The sequence below is a fragment of the Botryllus schlosseri genome, chromosome 2 (assembly GCF_051294905.1).
Source record: "Botryllus schlosseri isolate E-star chromosome 2, Bs_hap1, whole genome shotgun sequence".
In the NCBI taxonomy this organism is placed as follows: Eukaryota; Metazoa; Chordata; class Ascidiacea; order Stolidobranchia; family Styelidae; genus Botryllus; species Botryllus schlosseri.
The window spans coordinates 14,860,848-14,885,540 of NC_137237.1; the positions used below are offsets into that span (position 1 = coordinate 14,860,848).

At 42.5% G+C, this 24,693-nt stretch overlaps 2 protein-coding genes across 3 annotated transcripts; one reads left to right on the top strand and one right to left on the bottom strand.

Moving 5' to 3' along the window:
* Window positions 1-1,771: 1,771 nt before the first annotated feature.
* LOC145433745 (heme-binding protein 2-like) lies at window positions 1,772-4,638 on the bottom strand. Of its 2 annotated transcripts, none has more exons than XM_080310944.1 (4): window positions 4,480-4,638; window positions 4,286-4,415; window positions 3,585-3,771; window positions 1,772-2,184 (listed from the first exon to the last, which is right to left on the bottom strand). In XM_080310944.1, the coding sequence occupies exons 1-4, from the start codon at window positions 4,543-4,545 to the stop codon at window positions 2,010-2,012; spliced, it is 558 nt and encodes a 185-aa protein (XP_080167070.1). In that variant the 5' UTR covers window positions 4,546-4,638; the 3' UTR covers window positions 1,772-2,009. The 2 variants fall into 2 exon arrangements, with proteins under 2 accessions (XP_080167070.1, XP_080167072.1); XM_080310946.1 differs by having other exon boundaries at window positions 2,007-2,229.
* Window positions 4,639-16,447: 11,809 nt separating this feature from the next.
* On the top strand, window positions 16,448-20,281 carry LOC145433761 (heme-binding protein 2-like). Its single transcript, XM_080310961.1, has 4 exons — window positions 16,448-16,706; window positions 16,801-16,918; window positions 16,987-17,161; window positions 19,361-20,281. The coding sequence occupies exons 1-4, from the start codon at window positions 16,560-16,562 to the stop codon at window positions 19,539-19,541; spliced, it is 621 nt and encodes a 206-aa protein (XP_080167087.1). The 5' UTR covers window positions 16,448-16,559; the 3' UTR covers window positions 19,542-20,281.
* Window positions 20,282-24,693: the final 4,412 nt, after the last annotated feature.

A 24,693-nucleotide genomic window follows, 5' to 3' on the forward strand; every position in this document is an offset into this window, starting at 1 on the left:
ACCTAGTCTCAAGGTTGGCACTCAATGATTAGGGCAGCAATTTCGTTATCAAGGTCGAGTATGGTAGAGATGTGCGCTGATCTGACACTTAGCCCACCTAACGCATTGCGGATTTCACGCAAAAGCCGGTGTATCTGTGTTAACGCTAACTGTGTTCCATACTGAGATAGGTGATGAGATGATGATATCATGAAACAGTTTACTAACATCCTCGGTTTGCATTCAAATATTTACTTTTATTTTATATTCTCCAATGTCAATTTCACCGTGAAATTGTGGCCTTCAGGCCATTTGCTTACAATTACAACCCCTGTCAAGCGCGATAGCTGTTTCGTTTTCGATGGCGGCTAAGAGCTGATCGCTTGATCAGCCTATTCCTCAGTAAATTTTACGCAAAATTCGGTGTTGGTCTGTTCGTATTAATTTTGACAGTGTACCATACCGAAAACGGTCATGAGGCTATTTCTCGATGATTTCATGTAACAGTGTACCAAGTTTTCGGCTTTCATCCACGTATTTATTCGGTAATATATTTTCCCAAGGCGATTTTGCAGCAGACATATAGACACTATAGACCGTAAGCCGTATGTGTCGTGTGACAGTCTCCAGCCTCAAGGCCAAAATCTCCTATGCTGTACCGGGACCGAATTTCCGAGGCCGCTATCCGTAGTTCTTCAGAATTATGTTTTGGATTCAATATGACATGTCCAATCTATGAGATAACAATTGCGTATGTGTCCGAACTCGTTGACCTTTCCAGTTAGGCTTACGCAATCTCTCGAGTTATAGTCATTTCCATTGCTGCAGATAATTAGTCAGGTATAGTGCGAACATGAACCGTGTCGAATCTTTGTTCCGTACGCCGTTTACGCAGTTACCACACTTCAAGTCACAGCTCACCGGCAGACCTCTCGCGGCACATACGTTAAAGTCACTGTTGTCGGGAAGTTCGTGTTACCGTAGTCCGTACCACCAAGTTACTTGTTTACGTTGGAAAACGCCATTGTGACGTCATCTTGATGAAAAGTCGCTTGCAGCCCTTGCCCCACCACCCGATATTGTCACGAGCCGCCACTGAGAAAAAGTATCAACAGCGCAGCGTTTCTCTGCGACGCGATTACACTAAGCACATTGCCATTGCCTCGACGTCAGCTGATCTCACTCTCGCCGCGCAGTCGCATTCTTGCTCTTGAGCTACTCTCTCATTTCGGCAGTCAGGATTGTTGCGTCACACTGCCAATCTCCTCAACAATGAATAATTTGGGGCTGATTGTGGGGGCTCCAGGGCCATGAGCGGAATTTTTTTCATATATTTGCGCAAGCAGTACAGCGTCAGCTTTCGATTGATACCCGGTTCAACAAATTTAATGCTCGGCAAGCCGTCAAATTGCCTGTAGCCAAATGGAAATTGTGACGTGAATCAATTTCACTGAGCCGTGAGATTTGCTTGTGTCGACACCATATAGGACACTATGCTCACACTGTATCTTATTATCCTCAGTTTTTGTATCATGGTGAACTTGGCGGTCTGTATTGCTGATATCAAGCCTAGTTGTACGAAAGGATTTAATCCCAAAACGCACTCGATTGTTTTGGTGTATTCCACGCTTTCATGAATGAGTCATTAAAATGTATCATAGAATTGCGGCTCTGTACCTGCCATACTTTCATAGTCATTTACAGCTGTACTTTTTCGTCTTGTCAATGCAGTCATGGTTGGCGCTCATTCTGCTCAAGATTGTCAATTTCTTTCAGAAATACCGCGAGATAATTTCAATTAAAAATATATATTTGTAGTAAATGAATGAAAGGCTGAACTTGCGAGGCAATAAACTCGACAGGTATGACATAATGGCAAACGAAGGCGATGCAATAGGATCTCTGGAAAGTGTAGCATCGCGTAAACATCTTCTGATGTTGCAATCATTAGTAGGTGTCACACACAATACAGTTCCGCGAAATAACCATAGCCCAAAACTAATGGTCGGTACACTTCACACCGGACAAAACTAATCTGCCAGAATCCAAACTTCATTTCGACGGCCCCATAGCCGAAACGGACTGTCGTATCCCGCGATGTAAAATTTTCCTTTTTGATAAGGCATACCGTCCTTCTGAAGTGAACTTTCCAATTTCTGCAACTCTTGCTTTTCTTTTTGTTCGTTAGTCCAGCCGCTATAAGTGCTGGAATATCAATCGAGCCACAGTTACGCGGGGACTAGACAGAATCTGAAAACAGTGAAACGCATAAGAACTGCAAAAATACTTGTGAGCGATAAAGAACAAAACTCGATGCCAGATATGGAAACATACGGATTCGAGAACAAACTGGTCTTATCATGAATATGGTTGCCAACATTTGAGAATGCGACACAATGAAAACTAGCCTTAACCCACCGCCAAATTTACCGTTATCCTACCCCTAACCTAATCAGATATCTGGCCCTGTCTCTCAACATAAACCTGCATGGCCAGCCTTTTTCGGCCAACGGGTCACATCAGATTTACGAGCCATTGCGCGGGCGACTTGATTGTTGCTGACCTTTTTTAGTCGTTCGAGGAGGGATCCGGACTATGTAACGGGGAATAGAAGACTTATCTTAGTACGCATCAAACTCGATAACAATTATGCCATAAAAACTCCTAGCCGCGCGAAGCACAAAAAGATTTCAAAGTTAATTAATGAATTCGCTCAATAATATTGTTACTTTAATATATTGCGGATCGCCTCTGTAAACCGCTCAGCTCATTTGACAAGGACAGGATTATTCAGCGTTTGGACATATCAATATCGAAGATTTCGGTGAACATGTGTCGATCATTTTGTGCAAAGTTTTCATCGCCGACGACCTTTCTGCGAGTGCAGACGCGAAGTCGCTTGTTGTACGTCACGTTCTGTCATAATTTTGAATATAGTTAGAACCATTTCTGTAAATTGGGCGTAATTTTAATTGGGCGTAATTTTTTCAGGATGGGGCACCAATACTGAAAGCAAGAAATCGAGTGACAATAAATCGCGCGAAGCGCTAAGAAAAATTTCAAATCTACTAAATCTGCCACGAAATATTCCGCTTTATGGTCACATGCCAAGATCTACGAAAATGTGGTAGTCCCCTGGCTACGCCAATGAGTCGGAACTGATATTTTAGTCATCAATCTCCCACATATCGCGGTCAGGCTAATCAACTTTTTGGTTGGCCTCGCAATTGAAAGTTCATAATAAATTACCTGGGTAATTTATTTTTTTATAATATAACTAATTTCGAAAATTATCTCGCGGGCCACGCCGGTTTTGGCAAATATGAGTGTTGTTCTGAATGCTGATAGGTTTTCCGTTGAAACTCGAATAGAAGGTGTCGGACTCTTCAAAAAGACGGCATAAATAGACAAAATTGGTTGACACGGCGGATTGGGACGTTCTTAAGAACCCGACAAATCATCACCATCATCATCATTAACGCCCTATGGGTCGGGGAGAACATGGGATATTTACAGTAGCCGGAAAACAAAGTACCACAAGTTCAGTTCGATCAAAAAATACTCGACTGAGCGCGGGATTGGAACGTTTTGCTGCGCCAACCAACCTGACGTAGACGCTCATTCCTGGAGTCGTGGATAGATAGACGTCCGCGTTGGTCGGCTGGGGAGCCTTGTCGTGAAAATCTTTCGGCGTGTAAAACGACATTTGGTATTTGTTGTCGCGGCTTGTCGGTTTATCCTCGGATCCATCGTACGACATTAGTACTGGTACTGTCATGCTAATCTTCGCGTCTGACGTAACAAATACGGCATTCATCAAGGTTAGTATGATTGTTGATCGGTTCATATGATAACTGAATGCCGAAAACGATCTGAGACCTGCTTCGGACTTCGAAATTGTTAAGGGTCATATTATTGTTGCGGCTCGGTTAAAAGTGTATCACGAATTTATAATGACAACAAAATTATCACGGCCGACGAACTAGGATGTTACACAGCGTTGGTCGGTGAAGGGACATATTTTTATCATCCCGAAGTATAGAGGCAAATTCAATTTTACTAGAAGTAGGCAAACCGTGGCCAGCAAGATACTTATATCCGGGTCGAAAGTTGTATTGGCCCTGCGATTCACGTAAAAGGTATAAAGCTAACAACATACAATATATACATTATACAATAAAGAAATTCTAATTAATTCAATAAATCATTAGGAACCATCGTTCACCAACGATTCGAGCTCATCCAGTTCAACCAGACTCATAATTTCACACTCGAGTCAGTTTATAAATATTTGCACGTAGCTTACTTTGTTCGTTGGATCCAGTTATGTAATTGAATAGCTTTCGGAATGGACCACCCAAGCTTTTCTTGCCTGGCTCCGCTGTGGTGGAGGACCATTGCAATGACGCGTACTCACGCTTCTCATAACCGTCTTTCTGCAACACCAACATCAGTAACGAGCGGCTAGCCACGCTAAACCCATCCCTTGCATATACTAACCTTCTCCATCACAGAATACGGGGCCATTTCATACCCACGATGCCGATTGAGGACGATATCCGCCATTCTGCTCGATGTTAGATCGCTTCAAAATCGAAACACTATTATACTGCCGTGGCACGACTGCCGACGGCTTACTATACAAGTTGTACTTCTTATGTAATCGAAAACTCTGTCAAGCGTGACGATGATGTAATCTGATGAGCTACCACGTAGCAGGCTAGCAGCTGCGTGTCTGCAAATTAAGCTCGTGTTATTGTTGCTTTGATTAGCGGATTGCTGCTCGGTTGAAAATGAGCGATAGCCTAGCACGCAGCAGTCGATCTGCATACACAAACACACACTTATTTTTCATTAGTTACGGTTTATCAAATCATCTCAATTACTCAGATCACAATGCTGCGGTACATTGAAAAGATAGGAAAGTTCAGAATCTGACATCATAGACTAGCTGCGTCACGCCTATGCTCAGGCCGTGTTATTTTTGGCGGTTCGGGAACCAAATGTCAAAACTGCCAAAAATAAAAATTGTAAAATGACAAAAATAAGCTAGTTTTGGTATTTTTGGCATGTACCAAAATATAGATTTTTATGAACAAGTCAACAAGTATCGAAATGAGTCTGCATGAAGCGACAAAACAAGTGTATAACGCTAAATTCCCGAATTGAGGCCCATGAACCCTTCGGAAAGCCGCGGTCTACCGTCCAAGAGATCTAATGAGAATGAGAATCTTAGCGTCAACGCAAAATAGTCGAGTACTGAAATCTAGATTTACGATATACTGTTGCTTGATCAGCCCGGGTAGTAAATGATATCGCCCCAAAAGTAGACTACTTTATATTGATTTACGAAAAACGGGGAGGGGCATGGCCTCTTTCGCACCATCCTTAGCTACGGCAATGGCGTGCACAGTCATGCAAAGTTAAATATTTCAAAGTTAATGCATGAATTCGATAATAATGGTAGTTTTTGCATAAGGCATATATTGCACATACGTGATCATATGTACTGATAGAGCTTATGGAAGTGGTGTCGAAGAAAAATTTAGAGCACCCATGCGGCATGCTATATTCATTATTCGTGCGTTTCTGACGAGTTATCTTGGAGTGGGTTCATTGTGCTATTGTACCAAATAGTCATGTCCTTGTAATCTGAGCCGCGACCTGCAGAGGAAAATATTGCATACTCTTAGCGAAAAGAGTGTGTATTCACACCAAAAGGATGGTACACGCCAGCAGAACCTAATCAGAATTATATCCCGGTTTTACTCGGCATACCTTCCCACGTTTCTACGTGCAAGCATCATTTGGATTAAAATATTGTTTGATTTATACCGTAGTGTAAGTCTGAGATAGCTTCCGGTTCCGTGTACCGCGGGTGTGAATTCACACCCGTGTACCAACGCCAGTTATATACGTGTGCAATATTTTCCTCCGCTGGTCGCGGGTCGGGGCACATTGATTGCAAGGACAGGAGTATTTGTTGCCGTCACCACACCTTAGGCGGATAAAAGCCACACCTTAGGCGGACAAAACCCTGCAGCCCATTGATATCGCAGTGAAGGAGTATATATAGCATCAGGGCCGTAACTGACGCACCCCGAACCCCCAATTGGGGGGGTGCGAGCTCGAAGGGGGCCCAAAATTATTTCATGAATTAGCATAAGTTATGGAGTACTTCTTTAAAAATTTATGCAACTTTTTCAATTTTCTTTCGCGCTGTGCGCGTTTAAATATTGACAAATATATGGGTACCCTTCCCCCAACAAAAATACGCATGATTTATAGAAATGAGCACTTGGGTGTCGGCGATTACCGCGCCATGACGCACCAAAGACATATGAAGTTATAGGCCTTGTAACATGCGACTCCGAGAAGTGTGCAAGAACGATCAACAGCGAGAAGACCTTGGCCGAAAAGGACTGTCCTTGTGCGGACCGAAAATTTCGATATAGATACAATACATATATGTTTACTTAGGTGCCTAAATGGCTGGCGCCGAATGTTCCTGTCCTGGCGATCGGAACCCCAGACTACAAATGAAATCCCGCAGGAAAAAATTATTAGCCAGTAAAGAAACATCAATTTGTGAGCAATTTGTGGCTTCGCTTCGCACGTTTAGGCACCACCACCTAGCTCCCTAAACAGTACACTCAATGTCGATGATAAGCATTGGCTAAATGCGAATATCCTGAGTGGGGTCGGTTTATCACCCTATGGCGAGGTCAAGACCAACGTTTTTGTGGGGGGCTGACGAAGTGCTGTTTCGGTCCTGTAGCATTATGATACTCGCACCTCGGATGCAATCCACCCGAGTTACAACTCCTTGTTCAAAGTAGCTTTTTCGTGGTTCCGCAACCCGGTCACTAGAATTAGGCGGTAAGCAGGAATCATATCATCAAGATTGTATTTTCTTGTACGTTTACGCTGAAATCGGAGCAAATTGTGCACTCCGCGGCAGGCGCCTGGTGCGTGACCAAGATAAAATCGATAAGCCTCACGTTCGATGAAAATCAGCAGGCAATTATTATGTAATCCTCATTCCTGGTGCCAAGTCGAGGTCACACGACAATCTGCATATGCAGATTCTACGTTGTTAAAAAAAAGAGATTGAATTTTATAAACAGCAGCATCGACGTTGGCAATTTGCTGCTAACAACACCTGTCCAGGCGAATTAGAAACGATTACTAGAGCTTACTCATCACATCTAGTCACAAGTTGATGCCTTTTCATATTGTATTACATAAATGGAGCTAAATGCGACCATCACGTTTGATATTATTGCATATAGCCCGGGCTGGCATGCTATACTGATTTATAAGATTTGTTCCCGTTTCTAATTTGGTTGTCTACTTTGTCTTATTTAACAATTATAAAACTTATTTTTTCGTGTCATAAGATTTTTGTAGACCATCTATAATATTGCAAATTTGATATTTCTTTTTCGGCTGGATAACACAGGGTTCATGAGCAGGCCTGTTTATTTTTGGATTTCTCCAAAAATAACAAAAATAGCTTAGTTTTGGATGTTTTCAAGTTTTATTTTTGGAGAATCTCCAAAATTAAGAAATGAAGCTGTTTTTATCCCTAATACTACTAGAAAACTTCACCGAAAGTTAGTTATTATCATATATTCATGTCCTTCAACACATCGACATCATCAGTGCTCTTGATCTAACTTATCAATGCTTTCGTCACAAAGTCTTTGCCCTGGAGAATGGCCTCCAAAATCAGTGACAGACGCCCGGTAAAGACCCTTCTCCCACTTGATGTTCGTGAAATCGGCTTCGACCGTCGCAGTTGGGGAAACATCGACCAGTAGGGGTCCAAAGAACTGTCGGATGGCTTCAAACTCTTCAATGTTCCAAGTCGTTGTTCCTGACAAGCGCTGGTCAATAATGCGCTTGGAAGTGACGTCCATTTTGCATCGGAAAGACATGGACTGGAATTGGTCTTCGATATTCTGTAGCTACTTGGGTGTCCACTTGTTCGACAGCCGACCCCGGTGTTTGTGGATCAATTCACGGAGCCGCAAATAAAGTAGCCTGTTGTTTATATTATTAGAATCAAAAAGAGCAAGAACTGTTTGTTGTGTCCTCTCACCTAGGGCCAACGAGGTTGAACCACTTGGTGTGATAGACAGGGCACGACCCTTTCAATATCGGCAACTTCAATTTTCTTTATGCCGTTGATGAGCCATGCAATAAGGCTCCCGGCTCTATCGAACGTGGGCTGTGTTTCCTCTTCGTCGATATTCTCGAGAAGGTCGCGAGGACTCAACACCCCAATCCTCCACGAAGTTGCGTGCCTCAGTGAACTTAGGATTACCATACGTCCTCTTTTTTGACTTTTTTGAAAGTGTCCTCGGAGGACGCCCAAATGTCCTCTTTTTTGAGATTTTGTCCTGTTTTTTTAGGATTTCGGTTAAATAGAGGGTAAAATCCGACTGAGATACAGTAAATCAGCTCTGACGTGACGCTGCTGCGGCGGCTATTTTGGGAGCGGAGCTGGAAATTGGACCTTTTTTTAGTCAACCGACCACGAAGTGGGAAAAATTATCATTTTTACGAAATTTACATCTGGTATCGCAAGTTTGAAAATTTTGAAAAAGTGTCCTCTTTCCAGATTTCCAAAATATGGTAACTCCGAATGTACTTGATAGCCCAGCACCCTCTGACCAGAAAATCGTCCTTGCCGCGAGTGTTATTGTCCCAGTCCTCAGCTGTGCACCGAGCTCGAACGCGTTCGACCATGCGATGTAGCTCCTGCTGCTCCACGATCAGAAATTCAATAAGTCCCTGAAGCTTCGTGACGGTAGTGCTCAGGTCTGTGGCCATGCGATCGAGCACGATTAGTTGGATCCACCACTGCGACGAAGGTGCACAGGCCGGAATTTTCTCGTTCATAACCTCGATTAGCATGATACCGTGTCCATTCAACCAAGTGCTCACGTTCATAATTGACCACCAACGGGTGTCAACAAACTTGGGCTTGGGGCGCGTACTTTTCATCTCCCGGATCAAGTTCTGTTGCCATCTGAGGTGGCCATTCAATCCCATTGTCGTGTGAACGAATAGATTCTTGCAGAGCTGGCGGTATAAGGCCTTCGCCACAAGGTCCAGTGGTGTAACCCGCACCGCACTCGCACAATTTCATACCCGGTCGCCTGTTCAACCCTTGTGGCCACGCTTCTGATCCATCCATTAGGTGGAAGTACTTTTAGCGCTTCGGAAACCCCCTCTCACACAAACATGCGGTTTTTGTGAGTTTCCTGGTTGTTTCGACAGTATTTACGCTGCTCTGACTCGTTTATTTCACTAAGTAACTTGTAAAAACATCATCCAGAAAAAGCTTAATTTTGGATGTTTTCAAATCTTATTTTTGGAGAATCTCCAAAAATAAAACCCAATATCCAAAAATAAACAGGCCTGTTCATGAGTCTTAAAATAATTTGGGATGATCTAAGACCCTTCTCTGGCAATATGTGAACTTTGTAGCCTACATCGACAATCTAATCTAACGGGTGGTAAATATGTTTCAATGGCATACTATTCGAGATGTGGGCGAATAGCATAGGCTATTCAAAAAGGCATCTGAACCGCGATTGAGTTCGCAGCGGTTTGCCATCTTGAGATCCACTTGAATGTTTTCGTGTTTTTCGCGTGTCTGCGGGAATGAATCATCGATATACGAAATAGCGTTGCGATCGGCGCAAGATATTTGGCCCGGTGCAGAGTGCGGACAGATTTCGCTATGAGATTATGTAATTGCTAGGATGCTGACATTGCATAAGAGACAGATTTTCACAACAATGGATGATGTTATATAATGATTCTGGATTGTAATCTCATATAGTTATGTAATTCGCAGAATAAAAAAAGGCAGCAAAGCCTTTCATTTTCTGTTTCCATTTGAAGAAGTTTTGACATGTCTTCAAAATTGGTACATGTACCTGTAATCAGAGGTGGTCAAAGTAGTCAAGAAAGCTACTCAAGTAGAAGTAGAAGTACTTCTTCCATAAGCAACCTAAAACTACTTGAAGTAGAAGTGGAATTGACTGACTTTAAATCTACTCAAGTAAATAAGTAGTTGTGAAAACGATGGTAATTCGTTCACATGGATTGTCAAAAGCTGCAAATTGAGCTATGTGAAAGGTATCGAGCTTTATTCATATTGATGCATACCAGGAGGTATCCAATTTTCGACAGCATAAGCATTCGTCCGCATCATGGGATGAAAATGATAGTATTGATATGTAAATGCGATAATAATCCTATGTTTACACGATCAGCACGTTTTAGAAAACATCATGGTATGGCACTCTCCCCCGTATTATAAGGCCCGTAGTTTGATCGAAGAGCAATACGGAGAAGTTGTATTGGATACGGTGTAAACACTTTGTGCAATTAGTAAACTTAAATGAAAAATATGGTGGACCGTAAAAATGCCATATTGTGTAGCTTTATTTCCGGAAATTAAAGGCATCACTACACTTGCTTTTATACTTCAACATGTATGTTATCCAGACGAAAGAACTGATATTAATTAGAACTCAAAGTATTTGCTACTGGTAATTTGAAGTGAAATATAAATACTAATTCTAAAAGCGGAACATGTATTTTATGTCTTTAGTCCGGAATGTTTCGAAGGTTGGTATGCTAAAACAGCTCTAAAACTAAAAAAAGTCAGAGTCCACTTTTCCAGATTAGGACACGCCATGAACCGCTAGATTACGATTTGATAAGTAAATGCTGGATTGCCAAACATCAGTTTCAAACGTTATGATGAGCCATATATACTGTGATGAAATATTTGATATGGCGAAGGGTGACAATGTGGTGTGGACAGAACCACTCAACCCGCTACCTAAACTATATTCACCGATACTTTCGTGAAATTATACTGGTTACTCCGTATCCAGTGCGCACGAAAATTCTGGGCTTTACTCAACTTTTATGAAAATTAAATGTTGGTACTCCGTGAAAACAGCCCGGAAATTCCTCAGGCTATCTTCCTGATTGGAGTATTAAACTACTTCTACTTGACAAACTGAAAATAGCGAAAGTAAGTAAGCAGATCACAAAATATTACGAAGAAGAAGTAGCGAAAATCAGATCTACTTGAGTAAGTACCAGAAGTAGAGGAAAACTACTTGAGTACTTCGAAAAAGTAGAAGTACTTCGTTACTGACCCCCTCTGCCTGTAATTGAGTAGACATTGACGACGGTATTTCTACTTCTACTTGAGTTGAGTAGAAACACGCTTTTCTACTTTGACCATCTCTGGTTGTAGCAGTTATGCATATTCGTTTCTATTGGAAAATACCTTACATTAAGACTTAGTACTGACATCTTGCGGTTGTCATGCGAGTAACGTACACAGATCACCGATGATGGGAATCCCGATCAGCAGCCGTAGCCGAACGAGGTTTTATCGATGTTCAGATCCATATATCCGTAGCATAATTGTTCATATATATAGATAGACAGATGAATTTTCTCGTCACACCCAGGAACAAGAAGAGAACTAATGTCACCAACCAACCAACCTACCGTCCCATATCCGTTCTCCCATGCATCGGGAACCGAGCGAGATAGTGTAATGGTTAAGCGTCCGGCTTCTCGAGCGGTAGGTCGTGGGTTCGATCATACCAAAGACTCGAAAAATGGTATCCGCAGCTATCCTGCTAGGCGGTTAGCAATCACGGATAGCATGGAGGAGAAAAAAAACGGGGGCGCAGACTAGATGACCTCATGGGGCCGTATCGCAACTCCGTCGTCAAAGCATCTCGATGGTGCAGGCGAAAAAGAATATCATATCTCTCTCTCGGGGTTGTATTCGAAAAGTTGCTCCTCTCCCGCCCAATGTTCCCTTTAATTTTTGACGAGTCTGCGCACACTCACCAACTCACTGCGCAGACCCTTGGACAAGAGTGCGTAACGACTAAAAAAAGGGTCATCACTTCGGTTTTTTTCTGCGCAACCTAGATATTCTGTGCGCAGAGACCGTGTCATCACTGCGTATTTTCGCACGTGCGCAGCTTAGAGGGAACACTGCTCCCGCCTATCCTCATTCCTCGCCAAAATGTCTGTCGTTTCCCCTCAACAATTTGGCTTCCGAAACAAACACCAAACCTCACATGCCCTCTTTAGAGTGGCTGGGCAGTATTATGATATCTCAGAGAAGCGAAATGTGGGATGTAGCATTTTTCTCGATCTAAAAAAAGCGTTTGACTGCGTAGATCATAAAATTCTCATCTCGAAATTGTCGCGTTACGGATTTCGGGGCCCACAACTTGAGCTCATGAAAAGTTACCTCACTGGACGCCAACAAATGGTTGCAATCTCAAACATTTTTCTAGGGCTCGGGAGGAACCGCAGTAAACCTCCCCCCGAAACGCTTGTGACAGTACTGTGGGTATTGCACCTCAGCACGGCGTCACAAGCGCCGTAATAGGATCCTTTGTGTTGTAGGAAACAAAGCTCCCATCTCGGTTGCTTCAAACGTTTCTACCTTTTTCTTCTGTTTCAAGGTACAAACGGCTGGCACAAGCAAGTTTTGAAAGGAGGCGTCTGCGGCCACTGATCCCTTTCGCCGCCATACTTGTGCCCCGGGATACTGGCCCGTCGATGCGGCCTCAGATCCCGGTTCGACTATGAAGGCCTGGCGGCCATACTCGTCCTGGGCACGGGTAGTAGTAGTGATTGGACAGTAATGGTTGTACCGCTAGGGTTTCGCATCCCCCAACGTCCAGGGAGGAGATGCTTACCGTAATACAACCAAATACTCCAATCACTACTACTACCCAGGACGAATATGGCCGCAATCTCAAACACCTTGTCCTCTCCTCACCCAGTGACCTGTGGTGTACCCCAAGGCTCAGTACTTGGACCGGTCCTCTTCACCTTATATGTCAACGACATTTTTGAAACCTCCTCATTGAACACCACGGTGTTCGCTGATGATACTCACCTCCTCTGTTCCGCATCTTCGACGGCAGAGCAGGATGCCCTGACCAGTGACCAAATGCCCAAAGTGCATGAGTGGATGGCCCAAAATAACCTTTGCATAAACGCCTTGAAATCCCAATTGCTGACAGGAAATTCAAAAAAATAACCTAGCCGTTAACATCGCTGGTCAGCCCGTTTCCAACACAGAAAATGCCAAATATCTCGGGGTTTTACTGGACTCAGACATGTCCTGGAAGAGTCATATTCAGTCGCTAGACGCTAAATTATCACCAAGTGCGGCCTGTTCTACAGCCTTAGACGCTCCATGTCATCCTGGGTTCTTCTGATACTCTTTAAAATCCCTAATCCAATCAAAATTACAATATGGCATCCTCTGTTGGGGGGGGGGCTGTCAGTAAAACTGCACTCGGGCCACTGCAAAAACTATAAAATAATGTACTCCCGATCATAGCTAGGGACCCGAAGGGGCCTGGTTGTCCATTGTCCATCCAACAAGTTGCTGCTGAAAAGATTCGGTGTCCTAAACATAGAAGATATGCGGAAACTAGAAATCGCCAAGTTTATGTATCAGTTCCACTGCGGTCATTGCCCCGAATATTCCAATGACTTCTTTACCTCGGAAGCAAAAGCGCAAAAGTACAACACACGCGCGTCCACGTCGTCCAAATATCGTATGATCGACCGAAAAGATCATCCCTCTATCAAATATGCCGGACCTGATGTGTGGAACAGTATCCCGCCGGCCATCCCACAGTCGACGAGCATGTCCATTGTCCACATTCAAGTCGAAATACGAGCAATTACTACAAAATAAATACTATAGTCCATCCTCAAAATTACCGGACCACGACCTGACCTATCGATCATTTTATCATGAGCTGTCCTTCACATTAATTTCATAGAACGTTCCTGCGTTATGCTTGTGTTTGTATGAACATTCCATTTCGCCTCGTGAACTTACTAACGGATTCAAGCATTTTGAAATACGTTGTAGAATATGTGCTGAGTTGTTATCGATTTATTTGAATTGTCGCCTTAGAAAATTGAGTAATGTCGTGGCGCAGAAGACCTAACGATGATAGGCGCCACTCCTTTTCTTCTTCCAACAAATAAATAAATAAATAAATAAATAAATAAATGTGTCCATTGTCATGCGCCAAAATGACGGCGCCCCATAGTCCTATTCTAGTAGATTGGCCCTGCTGAACAAAAGCGACCTGCAGAGGAAAACATTTCATTTCATGAAGAAATGCGGATTTGGGATCACATGAGTCATCTCATTAAATGAGTTTTTCTGTTAGTTTGGTCGAGTTGGTCTACTATAGTGAGTGATTCTAATATCTGTTGAGTATAGCGACGAATTTTACCGAAGGTCACGAAATAACAATTTGCTTCAACTAAGTACTATGAACGCACTCGTCCCACCCGAAGCCATCTCGCGAGATCTCCGTGAACAATTGACCAATGATTTATTGCCTATATGTGCATTACTGAGTCTTCTGAAAATAGATGAAGTGGTATTTGTGCGGCCCGCGAAAGCCTCAAGAAACGTTGTAAAAATTGAGAAAATGCGTACAAAAATCAAATTACTGTGGGTACTTGATTAAACCTTTTCTTAATATCTTTCAACAGGATAATGATCAGTAATATTCTTACCAGTACGGTAACTGCCGCACCACAAACCCCCAATTGAGGGGGGGCAAGCTCGAAGGGGGTCCAAAATTATTTATTGATATAACATAAATTATAAAGTATTTTTTTTAGAAATTTATGCAACTTTTTCATACATTTTTCGCGCCGTGCGATATTTCATGTTGTCAAATTATTGAATATTGGGTACCCTTCCCCAACAAAAAAATACGCATCATTTATAGAAATGGGCACTTCGGCGTCGGCCATTATCGCGCCACGACGCACCAAGACATATAACGTTATAGGCTATGTAGCAATGTAATATGCGACTCCGAGAAGTGTGCCAGAACGATCAGCAGCGAGAAGACCTTGACCGAAAAGGACTGTCCTTATTCTGACCGAAAACTTCGAGATATATACATATATGTTTAATTGTCCATAAGCGCCTAAATGGCTGGCGCCGAATGTTCCTGTCCTGGCGATCTGAGCCCACAAGACAGATGCCATCTCTAGGGAACATTATTTGCCAGTAAAGAAATTCCAATTTGAAATCGTGTACGTCTTTTAGTTAAGTACGTTTGGGCGGTTGCAATATCTTTTTACATAGCGGATAGGAGGTCACGAAATAGCACCATGCAACGAAGTTATTATACCAACGGGTACGCCCGAAGATGTTTATATTATTTAGGGGTTCTACCTTTTCCAATAATCCTCACACAGCTCTACCGGTGCATCTGATTACGTGGGCAGAGAGAGGATAAAAATGATAGCAATATGTATGCAATTCCCGATCATATTGACCGATTCAATCATGAATTACAGAAATTTTTCGCGCTTCGCGCGTTAGGTAGAGACAAGCACTTAAATAACACCTGCTGTAGATGACAACTAGGGGCAAACAGCTCATAGCATGAGGGGGAGGGACGCAGCCCCCGGAAGTTCGGTTTATCACCTTGTGGGGGGCATAGGACAAACTTGGGGGGGAGCTGACGAAGTGCTGTTACGATCCTGATTCTTACCATAGTATTTTTTATTCCATTGATGGCGCGATAGCCCGATCTCGACGCCCATGTATTTGGCAAGGTTTCAATTGCTCACAGAAAGTGAAAGTAAATGACTTAATTCGGACCGCGAGTGTGATAGATTGGCAACACGAGCGAGCAAGTGTATTATTTTTAGTGCTGTACTTGGAAAAACCGATTTGCGAGTGTGTTCGATAGATTCGTTCTTTGTATGAGGAGAAGTATTGTAGAAGCGTCTTTAAAGGTAACATGATGGTTATGATGCTGTTAGCATTGTGTGTCCTGGAGTTGGACCAAAAGTACCATCAGCACAGCATATCTGTGAACAGATCGCTGCTCACAGACTCAATTTTACATATCCAGTTCTAAGACTCGGGACAACAGACTTTCATATCTAATTTTGACCATGGGGACGACCAGCTTATAAATTCTCGTCAATGTTTCTAACGCGTATACGGCATCATCAAATCAAAGTTTTGTTTGTTTTGAATGTACAAATACATATACAGTATTTCCATGTCGTCGGTCATTATATAATCAAATAACAATATTGGATTTTAGCTTAATATCCCAATTTTATATTGTGCGTCCCGCGAATGGATACAAATGTTCAATGCCCACCCCTGCTATAGAATATAGACATCATAGTTGTAGCTTCAAGGTTAAAATGGTTCTATTACTCGTCTATCAAAAAGTAACTAAGAGAACAAGCGAAGCGATTATAATCAGCAGCAATGCTTTCAGGCATTCTTGAGCACGTAACTTTTAGACGCGTTGCCCCCGGCTCCACAATAAAACTCGCTGAAATCTGTTATGTAATACGTTGCATAACGTACAAAGTTTGGATATTTTACGATCACAGATGCTATATATTTCGGGCATCCACTTCAAAAATTCAGATCGGATTTTAACGTTACGTTAGCACACTCCTTTTCGCAAGACATCACCATCAATATGAAGTTTTTACTGGTTTCTGTGGAGTTAACATTTGTCATCATCATTTGCGCGTTACGCAAATTCGATGTTACGGCGCAAACTTATGTCACCAAATATGGAAGATCCGATAGTCCGCCTTACCAGGAAATCGGGACATTTTATGAGGTAAAATATTGATAACTTTTATGATCGACTACACCCAGCCACCCACGTAGCTATACCATGAAGCTTGTAATACGTGATGATTTTCCGATTATAGGGATATCCTGATTACACATACGAAGAAAGGATATACGACTCCGCCTATTGGATAACTACACAATCAGCATCTGGTTTCAACATCCTTTTCCAGTATATAAGCGGCAGAAATGTAAAACGTAAGTTAGACGATAAGGACTAGTATTAACAGTTCATTAATACATATGTTTCTATTTTGTCTCTCCAGAGAAGAAAATTCCTATGACTTCGCCAGTTTTAACTACCGTTTCATCATTTACATATTATAATGCACCTGAAATGGCATTCTACCTGCCACCCAACCATCAAAACAATCCACCGTCTCCAACTGACTGGCGGGCCAAATTGAAAAAATTCCCTTCGATGACCGTTTACGTCAGGAGGTAAGCATTATGCTCCATGATATTCCTATATCTCATTCTAACTCTCAGACAACGATACATCGTGATAAAACTGCATAGTGCACAGTTGTGACGAGGAGATGAAATTAATTTTGACTATAGGTGACCTGTCTTATATATTATCTTCTTTTACGTTTCATTCAGTGTGCATATGCCTTCTTTTTACATCGTCTAGGACAGGTCGGTGTCTGACTTCAAAGACTACTCCAAGTCGTTTCGACACCGCTTCCTATACTTTCATTGTATCGCAGTCTTGTGGTGTATTGAAATGATGAAATTGTTAATAATATATTTAATTGAATTGAATTATATATTTGCCCAAAGTTGGTATAAAGTCACTCAGCCCATTGCAGTTTGTGAACCGAGCAGTAGGTCAGGAGTCGTCTAACTATAGCCCATCTATCTATGCCTGTCGGGTATAGCTAAAATGATATACGACCTAAGTACCAGGCAAGTAAATTGAAACTTGATACCGTTATTGGCCATCAACTAAGGACTGTACAATAGGGCTGTTCAAAAGTAACTTTTTTTCACGGATTCCTGCCATTCACTTATTAATTTGTCAGGTTACCCTAAAAAACGCTGCACACCAAATTTGGTTCAATTCTAACAAGTAGAGGACTCCGCAGATCCAATTAAAATTTTTAATTTATTAGGTAAAATTATTTTTTTTTAATTTCAAATTTTTTTTGCCAACCCCATGAAATTGTTGAGCTGTCTTCAAAGACGATGCAAAACATATTTGAGTCAATTCCGACCAGTAGAAGCGGAGTTATGTGAGTTTTTCGTTGATAATTCTTGGATTATCCACCGATCACGGACGGAGTGAATGGCTGGACTCCAGGGGAAAAGTTATTTTTGAACAGCCCTACTGTACAACAGTGTACACTGCACAGTGCGCTGCAGGGGTCTCGATATCCTCCAATCAGCTCATTACATAGTATTGTGCGTACATTATAGTGTCTCGAACTGATGAAGGTATTACCCGTGACCAACATGTAAGGCAGGAACGGGCAACATACGGCTCGCTGGCCGGATCCGGCCCGCGAAGGGATTTTGTCCGGCCCGCGGACAGTTTTCCGTCTTACATGATAATGTGACCCGCGACCCCAGTCTGCCTAGATTCCCCACTACTTGCTTAGTACGTCAAATTTTAGTGACTGTATGTTATCATATACGTGTACTGTATGCGCACTGCGCAGTGATACGAGAGTGGAGCTACGCGTAAGTTCGTTGAAGCGAGAAGACTTGCATTATCTGTGGCGAGATACCGTAGTGGTATAATCCACTGCTACAACACCAATGGGTTGTGGGTTCGTGTCCGAGCGAGGTCGACTCCAGAATTCCAACCTAAGTGTTGGAGGTTTATCTAGGCTCCTCCTCGCCATCTCATCCGCGTAAGCGGTGTCTTACGAAAAGCCTAGAAGTGGGCCGTGCTACAAGTCGGCAGATACGGAATCAAAAACAAGGAATATCGGCCTGGTGTAAATGACTATAGTAATCAACAAACACCATGAATACCACAAGCAACAACAACTTGCATTATCGGTAGTTACGATATACTCACTCAACCCTAATGTCGTTTGTGGTAATCGCGGTGTTAGTCGACTACAATGGTCATTTACACCAGGCTGATATTTCTTATCTTTGATTCAGTAACCGCCGACTTGTGGCACGGCACATTTCTATAGGCTTTTGTAAGACACCGCTTATGCCATGGGTCGCCAACACAAAACGGGTCGCGGACCACTTTTCAAATTTCGTAGAGGACGCGGGCAATCGGGCATGCAGTCAATATCGAGATTAATTAGGCCACACAGTTGAACAACGACGCTATCTCGTCACCTACTTAACCTTAATGAATTGATATCTTGGTAAATTTGAGGTACCGGGCTTATTGAACGCCTTGAAATCCTAATTAAAGATTGCACCGTGTGTTGATTGATCAGATAGAAGCAGACATGGCGGCGCCTGTATGACAATGCTATTCTCAAATCCACATGTCTTCGTCATTATCGGCGAGAAATGGCATTCAAGTGACATTGCTTCCTTGTATATGTGGGTAAACGGGCGAATAATGTATCGATTCAGCAATCCAGCCGCCAAGTGCTTCATTTTCCTATATCCGGCCCGCCGACTGGAGAAGTTGCCCGCCCCTGATGTAAGGTTTTATTCACACAGGCGATACGACGGTTGGGGTAGATATGCATCTGTCCAGAGTGAACTCTCCAAACTCAAAAGAAGTGTGACATTCGACAAGAAAAAATTTGTTTCATCTATGTATGCCACAGCAGGATATGATGGGCCGAGGCATTCTGGACCTCGGCGATATGAAGTATGGCTTTTTGCTGAAGAAAAGTGACACGAACTGGAGCTTTGTCTTATTTGATTAAATCGGTACTTTACCATATGACTGCCAGCAGAAAATGCATCGAAAGACCATTGGGATACTTATCATTAGTGCTTTGCTATTTTTGATTATTTGATTTGTGTATTGTCGTTAGCTGTCCACTGATTTGCATTCACTTGGTGTTAGTAAATTGCAATGACAAATTTCCTACTCTTTCGTATCTCAACTACCACATACGATGACGATCGCCCCATATATTAGAGGCAATCGAAAGGACCTTTGAGTAAAATATATCGGGCAACAGTGACATGCGGCGATCTCCGTGGTTGGTGGCGGCACTGACCCCGTCAGAGTCAAATTTACAAATATATAAACCCAAAATGGTAGCTGATTCAAGTTGACCACTTTTTTCGCCCCGGTTCCGCTCATACCAGTCCTCAAGTTTACCGGACCACGACCCGACATATCGATCTCGCCTTCCGTCACATTCTAACTCCTTTTGTCGCTTGACCATCTGCATTATTTCATTTACTCTTCATTCAATGTGCATACCTCCTCTTTACATCGCCTAGTTCCGGGTGGGTGTCTGATTTCAAAAACTGCTCCAAGTCGTTTCGACATCTTCCTATCTTTTCATTGTATCGCCATCTTGTGGTGTTTTGAAATGATGAAAATTCCTAATAAACTGAACTGAACAAGCTTCACTTATCTGTTATTGCAATACCGCTCGCAATAAAGAAACGTATGATTCACTTTCTTTATTCATCGTAGGCTACTCGACGAAGTTATGCAACTTCCTAATTGCCGTGATCTATGAGATAACAGTGACGTATGTGTTGTATGAGTTTAATTTTGGTGCTGGACTTATAATAGTGTTTTGCACCAGATCTATGATAACATTGATAAGAGTATCATCATAGTGTCCTATATGGTGTCGACACAGGCAAATCTCACGCCTCAGTGAAATTGTATCACGTCACAATTTCCATTTGGCTACAGGCAATTTGACGGTCATTTTTGACCGGCTTGACGAGCATTAAATTTGGTAAAACATGTATCAATCGAAAGCTGACTCTGCACTGATTACGAAAATATAAATTATATTCCGCTCGTGGCCCTGGAACTCCCACAATCAGCCTCGAATTTTTCATTGTTATGGAGATCGGCATGGGGACGCAACAATGCTATCTGGCGAAACGAGAGAGTAGCTCAAGAGAAAAAGAGCCAGACAGCATTGTTCAGCATTGTTGCGTCCCAATGCTAATCTCCATAACAATGAAAAATTTGAGGCTGATTGTTGGAGTTCCAGGGCCACGAGCGGAATAAAATTTATATTTTCGTAATCAGTGCAGAGTCAGCTTTCGATTGATACCCATTTTACCAAATTTAATGCTCGGCAAGCCGGTCAAAAATGACCGTCAAATTGCCTGTAGCCAAATGGAAATTGTGACGTGGTACAATTTCACTGAGGCGTGAGATTTGCTTGTGTCGACAACGACACCATATAGGACACTATGGTATCATACATCGTTTCATATTATTATAAATCTCGACCAGTAAGTAGGACATATTCGATCAGAGTTACCATATGGTGAGAGGATTGACCACCAGTAATGTTTCCAATCGGGAAGGAACGGCGTCTCTTATTTGGTCCCGTAGATACTGTCGAGGGTCGTCGCCCTTCATATTTGGTGCAGTGGATGACGTATTGTTCAACAGCTGTTTCTGGCGTATGTGTCTGAACTCGCCGACCTTCTTCGTAGGATGTACACCCGTGGTTCTTGAGCTTTATACTAACCGGCGGAACACTTGGACAAATAAACAAGCCTTCCCGGAACCATGAATTTTTGCTGAGTCCCAGAATTAAAATCTATAAGATCTTATCCATTACAAAAGATGACTTGTGCGGAAAGTAAACTTTAAAAAAGGGCACTATGGATGCAGGATCACAATGGTAGCCTACATCGTGAATATACATGATACATATCTCGTTTGTTGTGCTTGATATTAGTAAGCCTACACAGATTAGTGCGAGCAGGTATATATCACCCTGTATGCATTTTAGGCGCACAGGATTGAGATTTTTAGGTTTTAGGAGGTTTGGATTCTGAAGAAGTGAGTGGGGCACATTTGGACAATTTTGCTGGGGCCCAATTTTTCAGTGATATCGAAAGGCAGATTTTACAAACAATATAAAATTCAGCAGAATGGTGCGCAGGAACAAGATCGTCACCAACCCTCCCTCGATAAAACATCCCTTGAAGTGTCACGCAATAAATCGAAGACATCAATGTGATTTTACAACGCTTTAAACCCCCTAGCCAGATAGACAACCCCCTAAAAAATTTATTCCGTGAGACGCACCCGAACACAAATTAAGTGGCATTTCTTCACGGGACAATGTTTCTCTGCGGATCGCATTTGCAATGCGGAGCACAGATTGCCAGGTCAAGAATATTAGGCACCTATGGACAAGGGCAAATTGGACAAAAAGCCGAACTTGTTGGCAGCACACTTCGCAGAGTCGCATGTTGTCAACGTCTGGGTGTGTCGTGACGCGGTAATGGCTGACGCCGAAATGCCTACTTCTATCAATTATGCGTTTTGTTTTGGGGGGAGTGGTACCCATAGTAATTAAGGTTACCATACGTCCTCCTTTTTTCGTAAATTGAAAATGTCCTCCGACGACGCCTAAATGTCCTCTTTTTGACAATTCGTCCTCCTTTCAGCTTTTACAGCTAGGATAATGGACAGATTCAAGTGAAAATCGGCAAAGGTGAAGACCTTTTTTTATGTCGACACAACAAAATTTCCGGTAAATTTATCAAAATCAGCTGTTTTCAATTTCAATCGACTAATAACTTTTATGTTTTGCTAAAAGTGTCCTCCTTTCCGGACTCCAAAATTCGGTAACCCATGGTTGTAATGACTCGAGTTGACTCGATTTTCTGATGACTCGACTTGACTCGAGTCATTTTCTCAAAATACGGAAATGAATCGACTCGACTCGAGTCAATCTGTTTATTGGCTCGACTTGGACTCGAGTCATATGACTCGAGACTCAGACGGTCAAGACCGACATTTCATTGTAATTTCGAAGAATAATAAAGTCTCTACACTATTGGGGTTTCGTCTATTGGCACTGGTACTTTAAAATACGACCAGAAACTGTTAAAAGTGACGAAAATTAGTATATTATTAATGCGAAGCATTCGATATCAACAGGCAGAGTTGTAAAAAGTGGCATTAGCAATACTTTAACTCGAAACTGAACACAGTCTTGAACTCGGACTCGAGTCACAATACGATAACTCGGGCTCGACTCTCTGCTCGAAGGCGTGGTGAATTGAAAATGACTCGACTTGACTCGAGTCAAAACGATAAAAGTGAGATTGACTTGTGAATCGGAACCTTGTGACTTAATGGTTACAATCCTGCTTAGTAGTATAATACGACAGTCTAGAGTGAAAATCAAAGTCTAGTTCCTTCGAACGTCAGTAAACAATCACTATCAAGTTAGTGGTCTTTAAGATGACTTCACGAGCTTCACCTTGCAGAAACATCAACGAAACCACGTATATAAATATATAATTTTTAAAAGGCAGAACTAAATGAAGTTTTCGAGATAACATTTGAATTGCATGCATTTGTTGAACTAGATTTCGGGTTAATTTTGATATTTAAAGGTTTATCGGTCTACAGCAGTGGTTCCCAACCGGGGGGGGGGGGAATTCCCCCTTGGGGGGGATTTTGAATTTTTTAGGGGGGTATCTGGCTTCAGTTTTTTTAGGGGAAATCTGGCTTTGGCATTGTATCGGAAGATACACTTGGTTTCTTCGGCGGTTTTTAGATTTTTATGGTATAGAACTGTTCTTTACAATTGTATATTTCATTGGCGGATTTCAAGCTAGGTGTATGTTTAAATGCTTTCCGTATACATACACCCCCCGATAGAGTGAGACTCACGAGACGATTTCGTTGGTTCCGCGACAGCCTCTCGACCAAATTGCTACTAAGCAGGAAAACGTCAAGCCGAATTCAGCACAAGGCCGCTAGTGAAATTGTTGAACTTTTTAAGCCAACATATGAGCTAACGTGAAAAACATACCGTACCAAATTGATCGATTCAACTCAAGTCCATAGCAAGCGGACTTGGTGATTTATTTTTCGTCAGCGGCTACCCGACCGGTCAAAAACAGTTCAAATTTGACAGTACTTTACCAAAGTTTAGTGCGGTCCGCATTTGCCATAGTTCGGACATATCTGAATATGTTTGGGCATTAATTGCTCAGTCAACAAATGGTTGCGCGTTAAAAAGCACATTTTTTTAGTCACATGCAACTTTTTATAGTGGGGGGGGGGATTTTAGCTCAAATATCTGCCATGGGGGGCACGAGACGGAAAAGGTTGGGAACCACTGGTCTACAGCATTGGTTTTGAAGGTTTGCCGGTCCGCGAGGTCAAAAAGGTTGAGAAGTGAGAACCACTGGTCTAAGCAATTCTATGCAAGTGACAACACTCTGTTTGGTCATTAAAACCTCCTGATTAAGCTGCGGCAATTCGCATCTAACTCAAGTTCAAGTTTATTCATAAAATTTCATCACTTCAAAACATCACAAGACAATGAATGATAGGAAGATGCCGAAACGACTAGGAGTAGTCTTAAGATCAGACACCCACCTAGTGGTGTCAGGAACGACCACTTTGATCACCTCTGTCCGGTGGGATTCATTTAATAGCCTACAATCTGCTGTATTGATTGGCTAATGGCTACTCCAAGTCGATTCGAGTCCTTCATATCTTTTCACTGTATCTTGGGGTGCTTTGGTTTGATAAAATTATAATGCATTAGAAGGAATTGCCTATACAAACACCCTCGGGCTAATCAGAGCACTGAAACGGACGAAATAACCTTGACCGTGGAGTTGAAGTTTCGGTCAATATAGTATTGGATGGGTCGGAGTCACATAACGTTGTGTCAGAGATAGGCTACCCCTGTTTTGCGTGGCGAGATAGCGTAGTGGTATAATCCACAGCTACAACACCAATGGGTTGTGGGTTCGAGTCCGACTCCAGACTTCCTACCTAAGTGTTGCAGGTTTAACTAGGCTTCCTCTCGCCACATCATCCGTGTAAGCGGTGTCCAATAAAAGCGAAAAAGCGG

Excerpts from the sequence above, each read along its gene's own strand:
- LOC145433745 (XM_080310944.1), bottom strand. The coding sequence starts at position 4,545 with ATGGCGGATATCGTCCTCAATCGGCATCGTGGGTATGAAATGGCCCCG. Across the intron at positions 4,416-4,479 it reads CGTATTCTGTGATGGAGAAG|AAAGACGGTTATGAGAAGCG; the intron begins GTTAGTATATGC and ends TTGGTGTTGCAG. Across the intron at positions 2,185-3,584 it reads GGAATGAGCGTCTACGTCAG|CACTTATAGCGGCTGGACTA; the intron begins GTTGGTTGGCGC and ends TTGATATTCCAG.
- LOC145433761 (XM_080310961.1), top strand. The coding sequence starts at position 16,560 with ATGAAGTTTTTACTGGTTTCTGTGGAGTTAACATTTGTCATCATCATT. Across the intron at positions 16,919-16,986 it reads AAGCGGCAGAAATGTAAAAC|AGAAGAAAATTCCTATGACT; the intron begins GTAAGTTAGACG and ends TTGTCTCTCCAG. Across the intron at positions 17,162-19,360 it reads ATGACCGTTTACGTCAGGAG|GCGATACGACGGTTGGGGTA; the intron begins GTAAGCATTATG and ends TTATTCACACAG.